A 16,625-nucleotide genomic window follows, 5' to 3' on the forward strand; every position below is an offset into this window, starting at 1 on the left:
TACTGCTTGCTGAGTATACAGATTGAATAACATCGGGGAGTGGCTACAACCCTATCTCACTCCCTTCCCAACCACTGCTTCCCTTTCATACCCCTCGACTCTTATAACTGCCATCTGATTTCTGTACAAATTGTGAATCGCCTTTTGATCCCTGTATTTTACCCCTGCCACCTTCAGAATTTGAAAGAGAGTATTCCAGTCAACATTGTCAAAAGCTTTCTCTAACTTTACAAATACTAGAAATGTAGGTTTGCCTTTCCTTAGTCTTTCTTCTAAGATAAGTCCTAGAGCCAGTATTGCCTCACATGTTCCAATATTTCTATGGAATCCAAACTGATCTCTCCCGAGGTTGTCTTCTACCAGTTTTTCCATTCGTCTGTAAAGAATTCGCGTTAGTTTTTGCAGCTGTGACTTATTAAACTGATAGTTTGGTAATTTTCACATCTGTCAACACCCGCTTTCTTTGGTATTGGAATTATTATATTCTTCTTGAAGTCTGAGGGTATTTCGCCTGTCTCATACATCTTGCTCACCAGATGGTAGAGTTTTGTAAGGACTGGCTCTCCCAAGACCGTCAGTAGTTCTAATGGAATGTTGTCTACTCCCGGGGCCTTGTTTCGAGTCAGGTCTTTCAGTGCTCTGTCAAACTCTTCGCACAGTATCATACCTCCCATTTCATCTTCATCTACATTCTGTTCCATTTCCATTATATTGTCCTCCAGAACATTGCTCTTGTACATACCCTCTACATACTCCCTTCACCTTTCTGCTTTCCTTTCTTTGCTTAGAACTGGGTTTCCATCTGAGCTCTTGATATTCATGCAAATGGTTCTCTTTTCTCGAAAGGTCTCTTGAATTTTCCTGTAGGCAGTGTCTATCTTACCCCTAGTGATATGCTCCTCCATATCTTTACATTTGTCCTCTAGCCATCCCTGTCGATCTCATTTTTGAGGCGTTTGCATTCCTTTTTGCCTGCTTCATTTACTTCATTTTTATATTTTGTCCATTCATCAATTAAATTCAATATTTCTTCTGTTACCCAAGGATATCTACTAGCTCTCGTCTTTTTACCTGTTTGATCCTCTGCTGCCGTCACTACTTCATCCCTCAGCTACCCATTCTTCTTCTACTGTATTTCTTTCCCCCATTCGTGACAATTGTTCCTTTATGCTCTCCCTGAAACTCTCTACAACCTCTGGTTTAGTCAGTTTATCCAGGTCCCATCTCCTTAAATTCCCACCTTTTTGCAGTTTCTTCAGTTTTAATCTACCGTTCATAACCAATAGATTGTGGTCAGAGTCCACATCTGCCCCTGGAAATGTCTTAAAATTTAAAACCTGGTTCCTAAATCTGTCTTACCATTATGTAATCTATCTGATACCTTCTAGTATCTCCAGGATTCTTCCATGTATACAACCTTCTTTTATGATTCTTGAACCAAGTGTTAGCTATGATTAAGTTATGCTCTGTGCAAAATTCTACCAGACGGCCTCCTCTTTCATTTCCTACCCCCAATCCATATTCACCTACTATGTTTCTTTCTCTCCCTTTTCCTACCCTCGAATTCCAGTCACCCATGACTATTAAATTTTCATCTCCCTTCACTAGCTGAATAATTTCTTTTATCTAATCGTACATTTCATGAATTTCTTCATCATCTGCAGAGCTAGTGGGCATATAGACTTGTACTACTGTAGTAGGCGTGGGATTTGTGTCTATCTGGGCCACAATAATGCATTCACTATGCTGTTTGTAGTAGCTTACCCGCACTCCTATTTTTTTTTATTCATTATTAAACCTACTCCTGCATTACCCCTATTTGATACTGTATTTATAACCCTGTATTCACCTGACCAAAAGTCTCGTTCCTCCTGCCACCAAATTTCACTAATTCCCAATATATCTAACTTTAACCTATCTATTTCCCTTTTTAAATTTTCTAACCTACCTGTCCAATTAAGGGATCTGACATTACATGCTCCGATCCGTAGAACGCCATTTTTCTTTCTCCTGATAACGACGTCCTCTTGAGTAGTCCCCGCCTGGAGATCCAGATGGGGGACTATTTTACCTCTGGAATATTTTACCCAAGAGGACGCCATCATCATTTAACCATACAGTAAAGTTGCATGCCCTCGGGAAAAATTATGGCTGTAGTTTCCCCTTGCTTTCAGCCGTTTGCAGTACCGGCACAGCAAGGCCGTTTTGGTTAGTGTTACAAGGCCAGATCAGTCAATCATCCAGACTGTTGCCCCTGCAACTACTGGAAAGGCTGCTGCCCCTAGTACAATGGAAAAGGATAGTGATGTATGAGCAAGCCATTTATGCTATCGATTGCTGATATATGGAGTAGTTATTACTCCAATGGAAAGTCCAGGATGAAATAACAACAGTCTTATGAAAGGGATAGATTGCTACTCAGCACACAGATGAGATGTGGAGTTGCACACATGCGCAATGAAATAACTGCTACACATTTCAGCTTTCGGCCAAAAGGTCTTCTTCTGAAGTGTGGCCATAGCAGCTAGCAGTCTTTTCATTGTGCATGTCTGCAACTCACCATCTCCTCTATATCTCTGTTGATCCATCATGGACAGGGGACATCAGCTGGTCAAGTAACTGTCAATACCATTGAAATATGCCAACAGCCATGTAACTGAGATGTTATTTTACTTTATTTTGACTTCCAGTTTTGGCATTACTCTATGCCATCTTCAGGTCCCATATGCATCTCTCAAAATAAATGATATTGTTATATAGTGCCTTATTTTCCTGAATGTCATAAATTCAAACCATTTCACAAGTGCTTCATTCGAAGACTTGATAGTGAGTTGCTATCAAGTCATCGAATAAAGCACTTGTGAAACAGTTTGAATTCATGACATCCAGAAATATATCATACTATATGATAGTATCATTTATTTTGAGAGACAAATATAGGTCCTGAAGATGGCTTAGTGGAATGCCAAAACTGATAGTCAAAATAAAATAAAATAACATGTCAGTTACACAGCTGATGGAAAATTTCATTGACATTTAAAATCTCCTCTACATGGTGAGTAGTAACTATCTCTTTCATAATACTGCAGTTATTACTCCATAAATTAGAAGAATAACGCAGGTTGTTTCTCACACTGTAGACATTTTTCAGATCTTCCAACCATGTGACAGGTAATTTAGGGTTATGTGGTCAAAGCATAAGACCAAGAGGGGGGACACTAGTTGCCAAACACTACTTGCCAAATACAAGGCAGTCAAATCTGCCATATCCTATAGTGAACACAAGAATTTAATTTTTTGTCCATTGGAAAAGGAATATTGTACAAGTATATTCCATGAATATTTCAACAATTTGTTATTAGATTTTATCAGAGTGCTGAAGTAGACACATACAGAATTTAATCAATTTCTTATGCAGGGAAATGCTTTGAATAAAAAAAATAAAAAAAACTGGTTCACTTGGGACATTCCTGATGTTTTTTAGTAAAAAAGCATTATACATTTAGAGTGTGTCAATGCACTTTGAATGAATTTATGATGATTTTTCAGATATTAAAGCATGTCAATGGTAAAATCTTTACAATGGGTTATTAAAGCATGTCAATGGTAAAATCTTTACAATGGGAGTAAAGTTCAGCTGATGAAAATTTTACCAATGCCTAACTTGATTCATATCTGAAGAAACCATTGTGGCATTCCCTTTGCACTTTACTTGGAAATAATTGAATAACTCATAACCTAAAGTAGTATGCTGAAAGAGTCTTATTCCATATCACTTGGAATCCATGTTCCATGTTTTGGCACCTCACTGGGTTTTCTGCTTTTAGCTGTTATGTAGATTTTCAAGGGCCTATGATTGTCATTACTGTATGTCAATAACTGCTTTCCTAGCCTCAAAATGCTATTGGTGAAAGCTCCGAAAAAACTTCCAATCTCTGTCTGTCTGTCTGTCTCTCTCTTTCTCTGTGTTGTTATGATAAATAATCTTTAACTGATATTACAGAATCAATAATTAATATTACTTCCATGAATATTTGAGTAATTGACAATTCAGTCATGCATTCAGGTGACAAATCCAAAAAGTTTAAATATTCTTCCTGCATTTACTTAACAAGTTAATTGTTGTATCACTTACTTTGCCATCTCGAGAACCATCATCAGTCTCAAAGTTGTTGAGAAACTTTGTAAGAATCTGTTCCTCAGTCTCCTCACCACTAATATAACGGGGGTTGTTTCTCACACTGTAGACATTTTTCAGATCTTCCAAAGTGATTACACCATCTCCAGTGCGATCCAATTTCTTAAATGCCTCATCAATTACTTTGAGGCGAGATGCTGACATTGGAGGCTAAACAGAAAAAGAATAATTTGTATTATCATATTAACAAATAGCAGCTCTGGTTTATGAAACATGCATTAATAACTGACGAATTGATGCGCTGACCACATGCCACCTCAAGACTGCTGGCTAATGATAACAGATGCAGATGATGTACTTGTGGTTAGCCAGTAAGTCTATGTCATACATATGGTGCAATGTCAAGAAACTTAATAGGTATTAAGAGCAAATTCAGAACTAAAAAATTAATGGTGAAATTTGAGGAAGACTTAATAATAAGCATCCTGGTGTAGAGGAACAACTGAAAGAGTTGAAAAGAAATAAGTCACCAGGTCTAGATGGAATACCACTTCAGCGTTACAGAGAGTACTCTTCAGCACTGGCCTCTTACTTAGCTTGCCTTTATTGCAAATCTCTCACCTGGCACAAAGTTGTAAGTGACTAGAAAAAAGGGTGTGTGACTCCTGGACTCCTGTGTATCAGAAGGGTAAGAGAACGGATTCAGAAAATTACAGACCACTATCCTTAACATTGATCTGGAGCAGAATTGTTGAATATATCCTCAGTTCTAATATAATAAATATCCTTGAGATGGGAAAGCTTTTGTCCATGAATCAGCACAGTTTTAGAAAGCATTACTTGTGCAATACTCACCTTGCTCTTCTCTCACATGATATCCTGCAAATTATGGATGAAGGGCAACAGGTGGATTTCATACTCTCACATTTCTGAAAAGCATTTGACATGGGACCTGCTGTAGACTGTTAATGAGGGTATAGGTATACAGAATAGGTTCCCAGGCACGTGAGTGGGTTAAAGACTTCTTAAGTAACAGAACACATTATTTTGTCCTCAATGGCTACTGTTCATCAGAGGCAACAGTATCATCAGGAGTGCCCCAGGGAAGTGTGAAAGGATTGATGTTATTTTCTGTATAGATAAATGATCTCACAGATAGAATGAGTAGCAATCTGCAGCTACTTGCTGAAGCTGACGTGGTGTGTGTTATCATTGAGTGACTGTAGGAGGATACAATATGACTTAGATTAAATTTATAATTGGTGTAATGAATGTCAGCTACCTCTAAATGTAGAAAAGCATGAGTTAATGCAGATGTGTAGGAAAAACAAACATTATGCTTGAACACAGTATTAGTAGTATACTGCAAGACACAGTATATCAATTAGATACGTGGGCGTAACATTTCAAAGTGATATGAAATGAAATGAGCATCTAAGGATTGCAATAGGGAAGGTGAATGGTCGACTTTGGTTTATTGGGAGAATTTTGGGAAAATGTGGTTCATTTGTGAAGGAGACCACATGCAGGACACTAGTGTGACACATTCTTGAGTACTGCTCAAGTGTTTGGATTCTGCACTAGGTCAGATTAAAGAAAGACGTCAAAGCAATTCAGAGGTGGGCTGCTGGAATCATTACTGCTGGGTCCAAACAACACACAAGTACTACAGAGATGCTTTGGGAACTCAATGGGAATCCCTGAAGGGAAGGCAACGTTCTTTTCGAGGAACACTACTGAAAAAAATTATAGAACACGCATTTGAAGATGACTGCAGAATGATTCTACTGCCGCCAAAATACATTTTGCATAAGTTTCATGAAGATAAGATAAGAGAAATTAGAGCTCATATGGAGGTGTAGAGACAGTAATTTTTCCCTCACTCTGTTGTAAGTGGAACAGAAAAGGAAATTACTAGTAGTAGTAATGGGTACCTTCCACCACACACCATACAGTGGCTTGTGGAGTATGCATTTAGATGTAGATATCTATAAAGCAAAATGTGTGGTGTTAATATCCAGGATCTCCTTGCAAACCTCCGGATCAATTTCAGCCAAATTGGGCACAGGAACAACAGGCCTCACGGGTATCAGCATTCTGTGGTTTATAACCTTAGCTCCAATAAAAGGGAGATATAGGCCAAAGTGTGTTTTTTCCTGCCTTTAGCATATAGGCTACCTCAAATGATTGGTATGTTAAGTTGGAGTTGCATAGGCCTCCTTTATCGACCTGCTTTGTATGGCGGCCTGTACATCAGTGGCAAGTAAGTGATTTTCAAGCCCCAGATTTGTTGCACGCCTTGCATGACAGGTGTATTGTGGGAGTAGTATTGGCCTGCTTTATTGAACTATACTGCAGGGGCTACAAATCCTAATGAGTGTGGACTGGGACATGTCAAGATGGTTAAAGGAGGGGATGGAGATAGTGATGGGGTGTGCGAAATGGACAGAGAGAGGGGAGGAGGGGATTTTCATGAGGCACGTGAAAGTTGTAGAGAGGTGGTGAGGAGGTGGTTAAGGAAGAGGGGGAGGCAGAGATGGAAAGAGAGGGGGGAGGAGGATATAGTTAGAGGGAAGGGGGAGGAAGATGTGGTCAGAGAGAAGGGATGAAGGAAATGGATAAAGAGAGGGGGAGGAGGAGATGAAGAGACAGAGAGAGTGGATAGGAGGAGATAAACAGAAGAGGTGAGAGGGTGACAGACAGAGGGAGGATGAGATGGACACAGAGAGTGGGAAGAGGAGGTGTATTCAATAAATGTGTCAAATGCATATGCGAGTGAGACCACAGGGAAAAAGCAAGTTTACAATATTTACAAGAACCAAAAGGGAATAATAAGAATGGAAGACCAAGAATGAAGCGCTTGAAATAAAAAGGGTGTAAGACAGGGATGCTGTCTTTTGCTGCTGTTGGACACTCTATATATCTAAGAGGCAATGACAGAAATTGATGAAAGGTTCAAGAGTATGATTAAAATTCAGGGTGAATAAATATCAGTTACAAGAATCACTTATCACATTATTATCCTCAGCGAAACTGAAGAAGATTTAGAGTAAAAATTCAATGGAATGGAAGTTTATGCAGGAGTTTTCAAACTGTGTGTCACGGCTGCCAGGGGTGTTGTGAACTAACAGAAGGGGCCTCATGGTGGTTTCATAAAAGTAATAATTTGGTTTATTTGCTTTCTGAATAAGGAACAATGTGTGTGCTAGTAGTGATATCTAGCAGACTAGCACATAAGCGTTGTTACTGTGGCAGAGTAGTAGATGACAGTCAAATCGTTACACATGACTCATTCTTTTCTATTCAATAATAATCAGTTTGAAGGTTAGTTCTGTCGAATGCACATCATTTGATTGATTGACTGAGGGAGTTATGGGACTAAACAGTGAGGCCATCAGTAGTACATTGTTTCTGATTTTTGTTTGCATGCAGTACTGAGATTTTTGTTTCTCTGTCAGCATGTACAAATTTGTAAATGTACGTAACAATACAAAATGTGATACTACTAGTATTTCAACTGTATTGAGCAGTTCTAAGGACAAGAATAGACGAAAATGTAGGAAGTACTGGGTGGTTATAATTACACTTTCCCTATTTAAGACTTTATAACACAGAAACTAATTCAAATCAAATCAAATTTTATTGTCGTTAAACAACTTAGTGTTGTAATAGACAGTGTCAAAAAATACAAGGATAGGTACCAAAACACAATACAATACATACATGCAGGTTTTTTAATTTTTTTAAGGCACCAATTAGTTTTTAAAAAATATAGAGAAAAGAAAAGTATTTACAGTTATACATCTCCTTGGATCAAATGTGTCTCATTATCATATGAGAACCAAACTTGGTAGCATTAATGTCAAGGACATGAGGAAGATAATCAATGCAGAATCAGTTAAATTGAAACACTTTTAATGGGCTGCTATGGTACCTCACACTATTACATACCGGTATCAGTACTGCTACAAAAGGGGCTCAATATGGTGCCCATCAGTGTCCAGAATAGTCTGAAAGTGCAGGATTGCATTCTGCACAGCAGAATGAAGTATGTCCATATGTATGCTGGCTACCTCTGTTGATATGCTGTGCTTCAGATTAACACATGTATGAATGTTCTCCTGGAAAATCCTGCCCTTCAGATAGCCTCATAACCAGAAATTACAGGGAGTGAGAATCAGGTGATTGTGCCGGCCAAGCATTTGGAAATAATCGCTTCCAAATGTGTTTTGGAGAAGCAGGTGAACTTCCCGAGCGATGTGCAGTGGGGCCCCATCTTGCATGAAAACTGTTGAGTTCAATGTGTCTATCTTCTGTAGGGCAGGTATGACATGGTGGTGAAGCATACCACAGTAACACTGGCCAGTCACACTGCATGTCTTTGGTCCGTGAGTGCCAACCTCTTAAAAAATGAATGGGCAAATGATGAATGTAGCCTTGAAGTCACACCATACGGTGATATGTTCACCATACAGAGGAACTTCATACACAGTGACAGTGACAGTTCACTTTACCTGTCGGAGAAAATGAGCTTCGTCTGTCCATAGCATGGTCCAGGGCCAGCCCTTGTCAACTTCAATCCCTGTGAGAAAGTGGAGAGCGAAGTCAACAGGTCGTTGTGCATCCTGTGGTGCAAGCTGGCGTACAATATGGATCTTGTACGGACACCATTTGAGAATGGTCTGAAGCACCTTCCATAGAGTGGATCACAGAATGTTCAACTGTTGTGACACAGCACATGCACTGCCTGATGATCGGAAATTACACACAGCATTGCCTACCACAGCAACTGCAATTTCAACAACTACCTGTGGTGCAACTGTTCGTCAGCTCTTCCCAGAGTGACGCCCAGTTCTCCAGCTGATTTGAACTTCTTCATCATGCTCTGCACAGCAGGTGGATAGAAAGAGAATCCTTCCATAATCCTTTCAACTGGCAATACTCTCGAAGTGCAACTGCAGCATTACTGTTATTTTGAAAACAGAGCTTCACCAATAATGCCCTGCTCCTTTTGTCCAAGCTCATGTTGACACGTCAACAAAATAACCTACATGAAATTACAAGCAATCTAGTTGCCGTGTAGTGTAACTGAAAGATATTTTACATTTAAGCTATTGATATGTCGATAGCATGATCGGCTATTGCCCATCCATAATTCATCGAAAACCAACGTCTGTCTATTGCTGGCAGTACTTGAGCTCAGTTGTTACTTTGTTAATCAATTCAGCTTTTACTTGCAGTTGAATTTAAGGGAAGCGCTGCTGTTCAAATCCAGATTGAAAGAAGAAGAGTGTAAAACGACCTTACAGGTTGAAGGGAGATTAGAGTATGACTTTTTCTTAGTTGTTTGCCAAAATACAGCGCTCTCAAGTAACGATGAAAACTCCGAGATCAGTTTCATAGTTTATCGTTCTTTATAGAAATTCGATATTTTGTGGACCAAAGTTGAGAAAATGCGGTATTATGTACAACAGCGTTATAAACTATTGGCCATTAAAGCTGCTACACCAAGAAGAAATGCAGATGATAAACAGGTATTCAAAAATGGTTAAAATGGCTCTGAGCACTATGGGACTATGGAGCTTAACTTCTGAGGTCATCAGTCCCCTACAACTTAGAACTACTTAAACCTAACTAACCTAAGGACATCACACACATCCATGCCCGAGGCAGGATTCGAACCTGCGATCGTAGCGGTTGCGCGGTTCCAGACTGTAGCGCCTAGAACCGCTCGGCCACCCCGGCTGGCAACGGGTATTAATTGGACAAATATATTATACTAGAACTGACATGTGAGTACATTTTCACGCAATTTGGGTGCAGAGGTCCTGAGAAATCAGTACCCAGAACAACCACGTCTGGCCGTAATAACGGCATTGATACGCCTGGGCATTGAGCCAAACAGAGCTTGGATGGCGTGTACAGGTACAGCTGCCCATGCAGCTTCAACACGATACCACAGTTCATCAAGAGTAGTGACTGGCGTATTGTGACGAGCCAGTTGCTCGGCCACCATTGACCAGACGTTTTCAGTTGGTGAGAGATCTGGAGAATGTGCTGGCCAGGACAGCAGTCGAACATTTTCTGTATCCAGAAAGGCCCGTACAGGACCTGCTACATGCGGTCGTGCATTATCCTGCTGAAATGTAGAGTTTCGCAGGGATCGAATGAAGGGTAGAGCCACGGGTCGTAACACATCTGAAATGTAACGTCCACTGTTCAAAGTGCCGTCAATGCGAACAAGAGGTGACCGAGACGTGTAACCAAAGGCACCCCATACCATCACGCCGGATGATACGCCAGTATGGCGATGACGAATACACGCTTCCAATGTGCGTTCACCGCGATGTCGCCAGACACGAATGCGACCATCATGATGCTGTAAACAGAACCTGTGTTCATCCGAAAAAATGACGTTTTGCCATTCGTGCACCCAGGTTCGTCGTTGATTACACCATCGCAGGTGCTCCTGTCTGTGATGCAGCGTCAAGGGTAACCGCAGCCATGGTCTCCGAGCTGATCGTCCATGCTGCTGCAAACGTCGTCGAACTGTTCGTGCAGATGGTTGTTGTCTTGCAAACGTCCCCATCTGTTTACTCAGGAATCGAGACGTGGCTGCACGATCCGTTACAGCCATGCGGATAAGATGCCTGTCATCTCGACTGTTAGTGATACGAGGCCGTTGGGATCCAGCACGGCGTTCCGTGTTACCCTCCTGAACCCTGAACCCACCGATTTCATATTCTGCCAACAGTCATTGGATCTCGACCAACGCGAGCAGCAATGTCGCGATTCGATAAACCGCAATCGCGATAGGCTACAATCCGACCTTTATCAAAGTCGGAAACGTGATGGTACGCTTTTCTCCTCGTTACACGAGGCATCACAACAACGTTTCACCAGGCAACGCCGGTGAACTGCTGTTTGTGTATGAGAAATCGGTTGGAAATTTTCCTCATGTCAGCACGTTGTCGGTGTCGCCACCGGCGCCAACCTTGTGTGAATGCTCTGAAAAGCTAATCATTTGCATATCACTGCATCTTATTCTTGTCGGTTAAATTTCGCGTCTGTAGCACGTCATCTTCGTGGTATAGCAATTTTAATGGCCAGTAATGTATTTCTCCATTAATCGCTGAGAAACGCTTAGCTTTTGAATGTTGAAATGTTTTTCCCATTCATAGCCCATTTCCTGCAGTCATACGTCAAAGCTGGTAATTTAGACTTTTTGTAAACTTAGTGTTTCAGACGCGTTGGAAGTATCGTTCGGATATCTTGTTCAGTTTGACGGAAGTACTCCAGGCCATTTTATTTTCACGTAATTCTTTTCTGTCTATCCGGTCATTGACTTCAACTGCCCTAGATACAACTACTCATCAGATAGTTCTATGGCCTCCGTTTTACTTCGTACTGTTTACTTTTCGATGTGATGATTATACGTTGTAACAGCCTTATCATAACTGATTTTTCCACGCCTACTTTGAAACTAGAACAATAATGTTCTCCCGTTAGTTGGTGAAGTTAAGCTGAACTAGACGCAAAGAGTAAATGACAACTGTAAAATTAAGGTCGCTCAGATATGATCCAGTAACATGCTTTTTTTTTCTCCCTTTTGGAGGTTTGAAAACGTCCCGTATCACTGTTGAGAAAGTTTCTTACTATAATTCTACGTTAATACACCCGGACGCACGATCGTGTACTTGCAAGGAAGGAGTTTTATATAGCGTCTTATGCTCGATTCGAAAGCGCGACCAGTTGCGTGGCGTTCTCCGAGGAGACGTGCGAAGCTAATCGACCACTGGGGGTCGGCGAACTCTGATGGTTACAATGCAGCTAGACCATTCACCGCTCTTTTGCTTTACCGCTTGATCGTTCGTAACATTCAGAGCGTTTTAAAGGCACAAGGTGGAATAACTAATAAATCACAACAATAATATGACTTACCACATTTCGAATGTTTCATTTGATGCAGACTTCTTAAATTATGATTCCACGTTTATTCCAGCTGGTTCGGTCTTAGAGAATATCACGTCAGACTAGTAAGTATATTATTACGACGCAAGAATGCAGCTTATGGACAGGAAAAATCAATAACACGGGTTAATCGGAATAAACCACCCTTTGCTTGACAAAATGTTCTTTCTTGTTTCTATCATCACATCCTATCGGTAGAGTTCATTTGAGTTGCTCTTTGTGTTGAAAGCTTAACGGTTTATCAATACGAAAGGAAAGCTGACAGTCAAATGGCCGAGAAACGTATACCTTTATAAAAAAACTAAAAGCAATTTTGAACGTTAAGTCTTTGCCAGCATCACATAAGACGGTAGAACTAGAAGATGTGCATATCATTGGTTGTCTGAAACTGAGCTCAGGTATCAGCGTCTGCTTTACGAACTTTTTAATCGAAAGCAGAGAATGTACAACCGCGGTGGAAGACCGCTGTGAAGTGGGTGGAAAAGGTACAACGTTTTCCTGTTACGAGCATTGTACAAGTCACAAAAAATGGTTCAAATGGCTCTGAGCACTATGGGACTTAACTTCTGAGGTCATCAGTCCCCTAGAACTTAGAACTACATAAACCTAACTAACCTAAGGACATCACACACATCCATGCCCGAGGCAGGATTCGAACCTGCGACCGTAACGGTCGCGCGGTTCCACACTGTAGTGCCTAGAACCGTTCGGCCACTCCGGCCGGCTACAAGTTACAGGGGGTGGACAAAAATATGGAAACACGAAAAACACTTCCACGCTCAATACGATGTATGAAACCCGTTGGCATTCGAAACAGCTCTCAGTCGTCTCGGAATGGATAAATAAAAGTCCTGTATGGTTTCAAGAGACTCTTATACCATTCTTTCTGCAAAATAGTTACAAGTTCAGGTAACGACGATGAAGGTGGATAGCGATAACACACCCTTCTCTCCAAATTAGATCACAAAGGTTCATTATTGATATTTGGTGACTGTTGGTTAGGGGAGGCGCGACAATTCATCCTCGTGCTCGCAGAAGTAGTCCTGGACGATGCGAGCTGTGTGAACAGTGGCCCTGCCGTCTTAGAACATAGCATCATTATTGGGAAACAAAAATTGAACCATGGGATGGACCTGGTCAGCCAGAATGGTTACATAATCCTAAGCAGTAATGCGACTTTGCAGAGTAAACAGGGGGCCCATGAAATATCACGATATGGCAGCCCAAAGCATCACCGAACAACCGCCACGCTTCACTCTTGGGACGTAAACTCGGCTAGAAGATGGAAACAGTGTGAAACAAGACTCATTCGGCCGAAAGACATTCTTCAATTGCTCCACAGTCCAGGTTTAATGGCTTCGGTACCACATTTTCCTGTTACGAGCATTTTGATCACTGATGAGTAGTTTTGGAATTCTAGCTCGCCCTGCATTTCGCTGCTTGTGGAGCTCCTTTCGTGTTGTTTTGGTGCTGACAGGGTTCGCGAGTGCACATTCAGTTCTGCAGCATAATCCTCTTCAATGACCGTCTGTCACGATCACGCAACATACACTTTCGTCTGCGTTGTGATTTAGCGGATGATGTTTTTCTGTTTTCCCTGTGTGCAGTATAAACCTTCGGCTACCGTGGTTACGGAAGCACGCACCGTACGAGCACCAACAATCTGCCCAAGTTTGAATTCACTTAGCTCCGACGTAATGCACTCACAACTACAGGGAACAGTGTTCTCGTCACGACTGGCACTGGCAACGTATTGAGGACATTGCACAGGTGCCGTTAGTGGTGAAATACAAATATGCAACCTAAAGGCATGGGTAGTATCTACATTTACGCTCAAGCATACATTTCTCACAGTGTGTACACATTCTTGTCCAGCTCCTGTATTAGGACTTCTTTCCGCTCCATTTACGTATGGAGCGCAGGGAGAATGAGTGTGCGCTATTTTTGGTCTAATATTGTTTTGGCGATGAGCACGGAGGCAATACGTAGGGGGCTGTAATATATTGCCAGCGTCTTCAGTTTGCACTGGTTCTGGAAACTTGTGAGCAGATTTTCACAGGGTAGTGTGCTTCTCTCTTCAAGTTCCAGTCAGTTCAGGTTTTTCAACTTCTCCCTGACGCTCTCCTGAGTCACACAAACTTGTGACTATTCGTGCTGTTATTTCTCTACGTTCAGTACTCCCTGTTGTTCTGTTTGGTGGGGGTCCCAATCATTTGAGCAATATTCTACGTAAGATGGGTCGCACGAGTGTTTTTTTAGCATTCTTCTTATTTTATTTAAGGATTGGCTTTCGAGACCAGCCCATACAGCCATCTCAGCACTGAAAAGACGATACGACAATTCAGAACATTCATTAAGGCCAGGTCGTTCATAAGCTGTAACTTGTCACGTGACGCCGTATAGGCGATTTTCAGTTATGACGATACGAAAATAAGGACAACACAACACCCAGACATCCCCCCCCCCCAAAAAAAAAACTCCCACTCGAGAACCGAGCTCGGGCCCCTTCATTTAGCAATCTGTCGCGCTGACCCTGCACCTCCCGAGGTAGACTGCATTCTAATGTTTAATAAATTGTTTGCATTTTCCTGGTATCCTACAACGAATCGAATCTGCCGCCTGCGCTATCTAAGACAGACGAGGAGAACACGGCAAGTGTCATAACCCGGCTTCCCAGAAACTTCGCTCAGTGGAAGAGGAGTCAAAATTAGCGGACACGTGTCTCGGCTTATCCGTAGATACTCGATTGTTTCTGAGAAAACGAGGGTCAAAGTTTGCGACGCAATTTAGATGCCTTTAAGCGGGCGATAAGCGCAGCCGAAATGGTGGTACAGCGGCTAGCATTGCGGCCTGTTTTCGAAACTTGAATATTGTTTTTTATTTTATTTATTTTATCATTTACCTATCCACGTCCGTAGAAGGTTACTACACAAATGTTTCATATCAAGTTAGGGGGCACAAGGCCGATTTATCAATTACAAAATTAGAACTGGATTGCACAACAAGTCTAATACATTTATTACATAAATGATGTGTATATGGGGTTTTCAGAGGTTACAATATTTTTAAATTCTCATAATCTTATAATTCATTCTTACATCAATTCATATGTTAATTCGTATGTTTTATGGTTCAAATGGCTCTGAGCACTATGGGACCTGACATCTATGGTCATCAGTCCCCTAGAACTTAGAACTACTTAAACCTAACTAACCTAAGCACAGCACACAACACCCAGCCATCACGAGGCAGAGAAAATCCCTGACCCCGCCGGGAATCGAACCCGGGAACCCGGGCGCGGGAAGCGAGAACGCTACTGCACGACCACGAGCTGCGGACGCGTATGTTTTATTCTTGAGTTTATTCTTCTGGAAGTGTTGGTGCATTCCACTGGATATTACCGATTGTAGAAACATTCGAAGCAGAAATTCCGAACACTACGGGCATCGTGCGAGGGCGGGTTCGCCACAGCCACATTTCTTCGTATGAATCTCACTTCAGAAAGGAACGTCGTTAACATTGCTGAAGATTTGATGCGTTGGCAATAATTTCGCAGCTAACCACGCATAACGGATCACTTTACCGAAAAGTGACGCTTGCAGTTGAGTATGAATCAACAGGAATTTCACCGAAAACAATTTCAGACAATTTCCTTGTTTATTTATTGTTTTTCTTTTAATTCATTCACCAGATATACAATTAGTGGACGAATGAGGATAACGTTATTTCAATATACATTGGAAAACTTTCGTGTAGTAATCTTCTACGGATATGGGAAGATAAATGAAAAAAATAAAAAGAATAATCGGGTTTTGAACACAGGGCGCAAAAAGTGTAAAGCCGCGACGCTTGTCACTGTGCCACTGCTTAGGTGAACCATTTACTCGCTAAAATGCACATAAAGTACATCGAAAACTTTGACCGTCGTTTTCTCGTTACGGTCAAGTATCTACGGATAAGTCAAGAGACGTGTTCGCTTATTTTAACCCATCTTCCACTGAGCGAAGTTTCTGGGAAATCCGGTTATGCCACTTCCCGTTCCTCCTCGTGAACCGCGTGATCATTCCAATCAAATTCATATGCCTACAAAGTATTACACCGGGGTATTTGTTTGATTTGGCTGATTCCATTTGTTGTCCACTGATATTTTAGTCACTGGATACTAATGGTTTTTCAACTGGTGAAGTGCAAAACGTTTCTGAAAAATTTAAAACAAATTGCCAGTCTTTGCTGCACTTACAGATCAAGAATTGACTGAATATTTGTGCAGCTTCTTTCGGACAATACTTCATTATAGACAACTGCGTCATCTGTGGACAGTAATATTGTCTGCAAGGCCACTAGCGTACAACATCAAGAGCAAAGGTCCAACACACTTCGCCGCTCAGGGTAGGCGCGTGGTCTTGAGCGCCTTGCCACGGGGGCGCCTTGCCACGGTTCGCGCGGCTCCACCCGTCGGAGGTTCGAGTCCTCCCTTCGGCATGGATCTGTGTGCTGTCCTTAGCGTAAGTTAGTT

General features: G+C 41.5%; 1 protein-coding gene across 2 annotated transcripts in view; it reads right to left on the bottom strand.

The window, feature by feature from the left end:
- The window catches only part of LOC124722845 (calcyphosin-like protein), a 329,601-nt gene that overhangs the window by 10,416 nt on the left and 302,560 nt on the right, over positions 1-16,625 (bottom strand). For both annotated transcript variants that reach the window (XM_047247970.1, XM_047247969.1), the window contains exon 4: positions 4,136-4,348. In XM_047247970.1, coding sequence (XP_047103926.1) covers positions 4,136-4,348 — 213 coding nt within the window. The remainder of the gene's footprint in view (positions 1-4,135; positions 4,349-16,625) is intronic.

Source organism: Schistocerca piceifrons, chromosome X (genome assembly GCF_021461385.2).
Source record: "Schistocerca piceifrons isolate TAMUIC-IGC-003096 chromosome X, iqSchPice1.1, whole genome shotgun sequence".
Lineage (NCBI taxonomy): Eukaryota > Metazoa > Arthropoda > Insecta > Orthoptera > Acrididae > Schistocerca > Schistocerca piceifrons.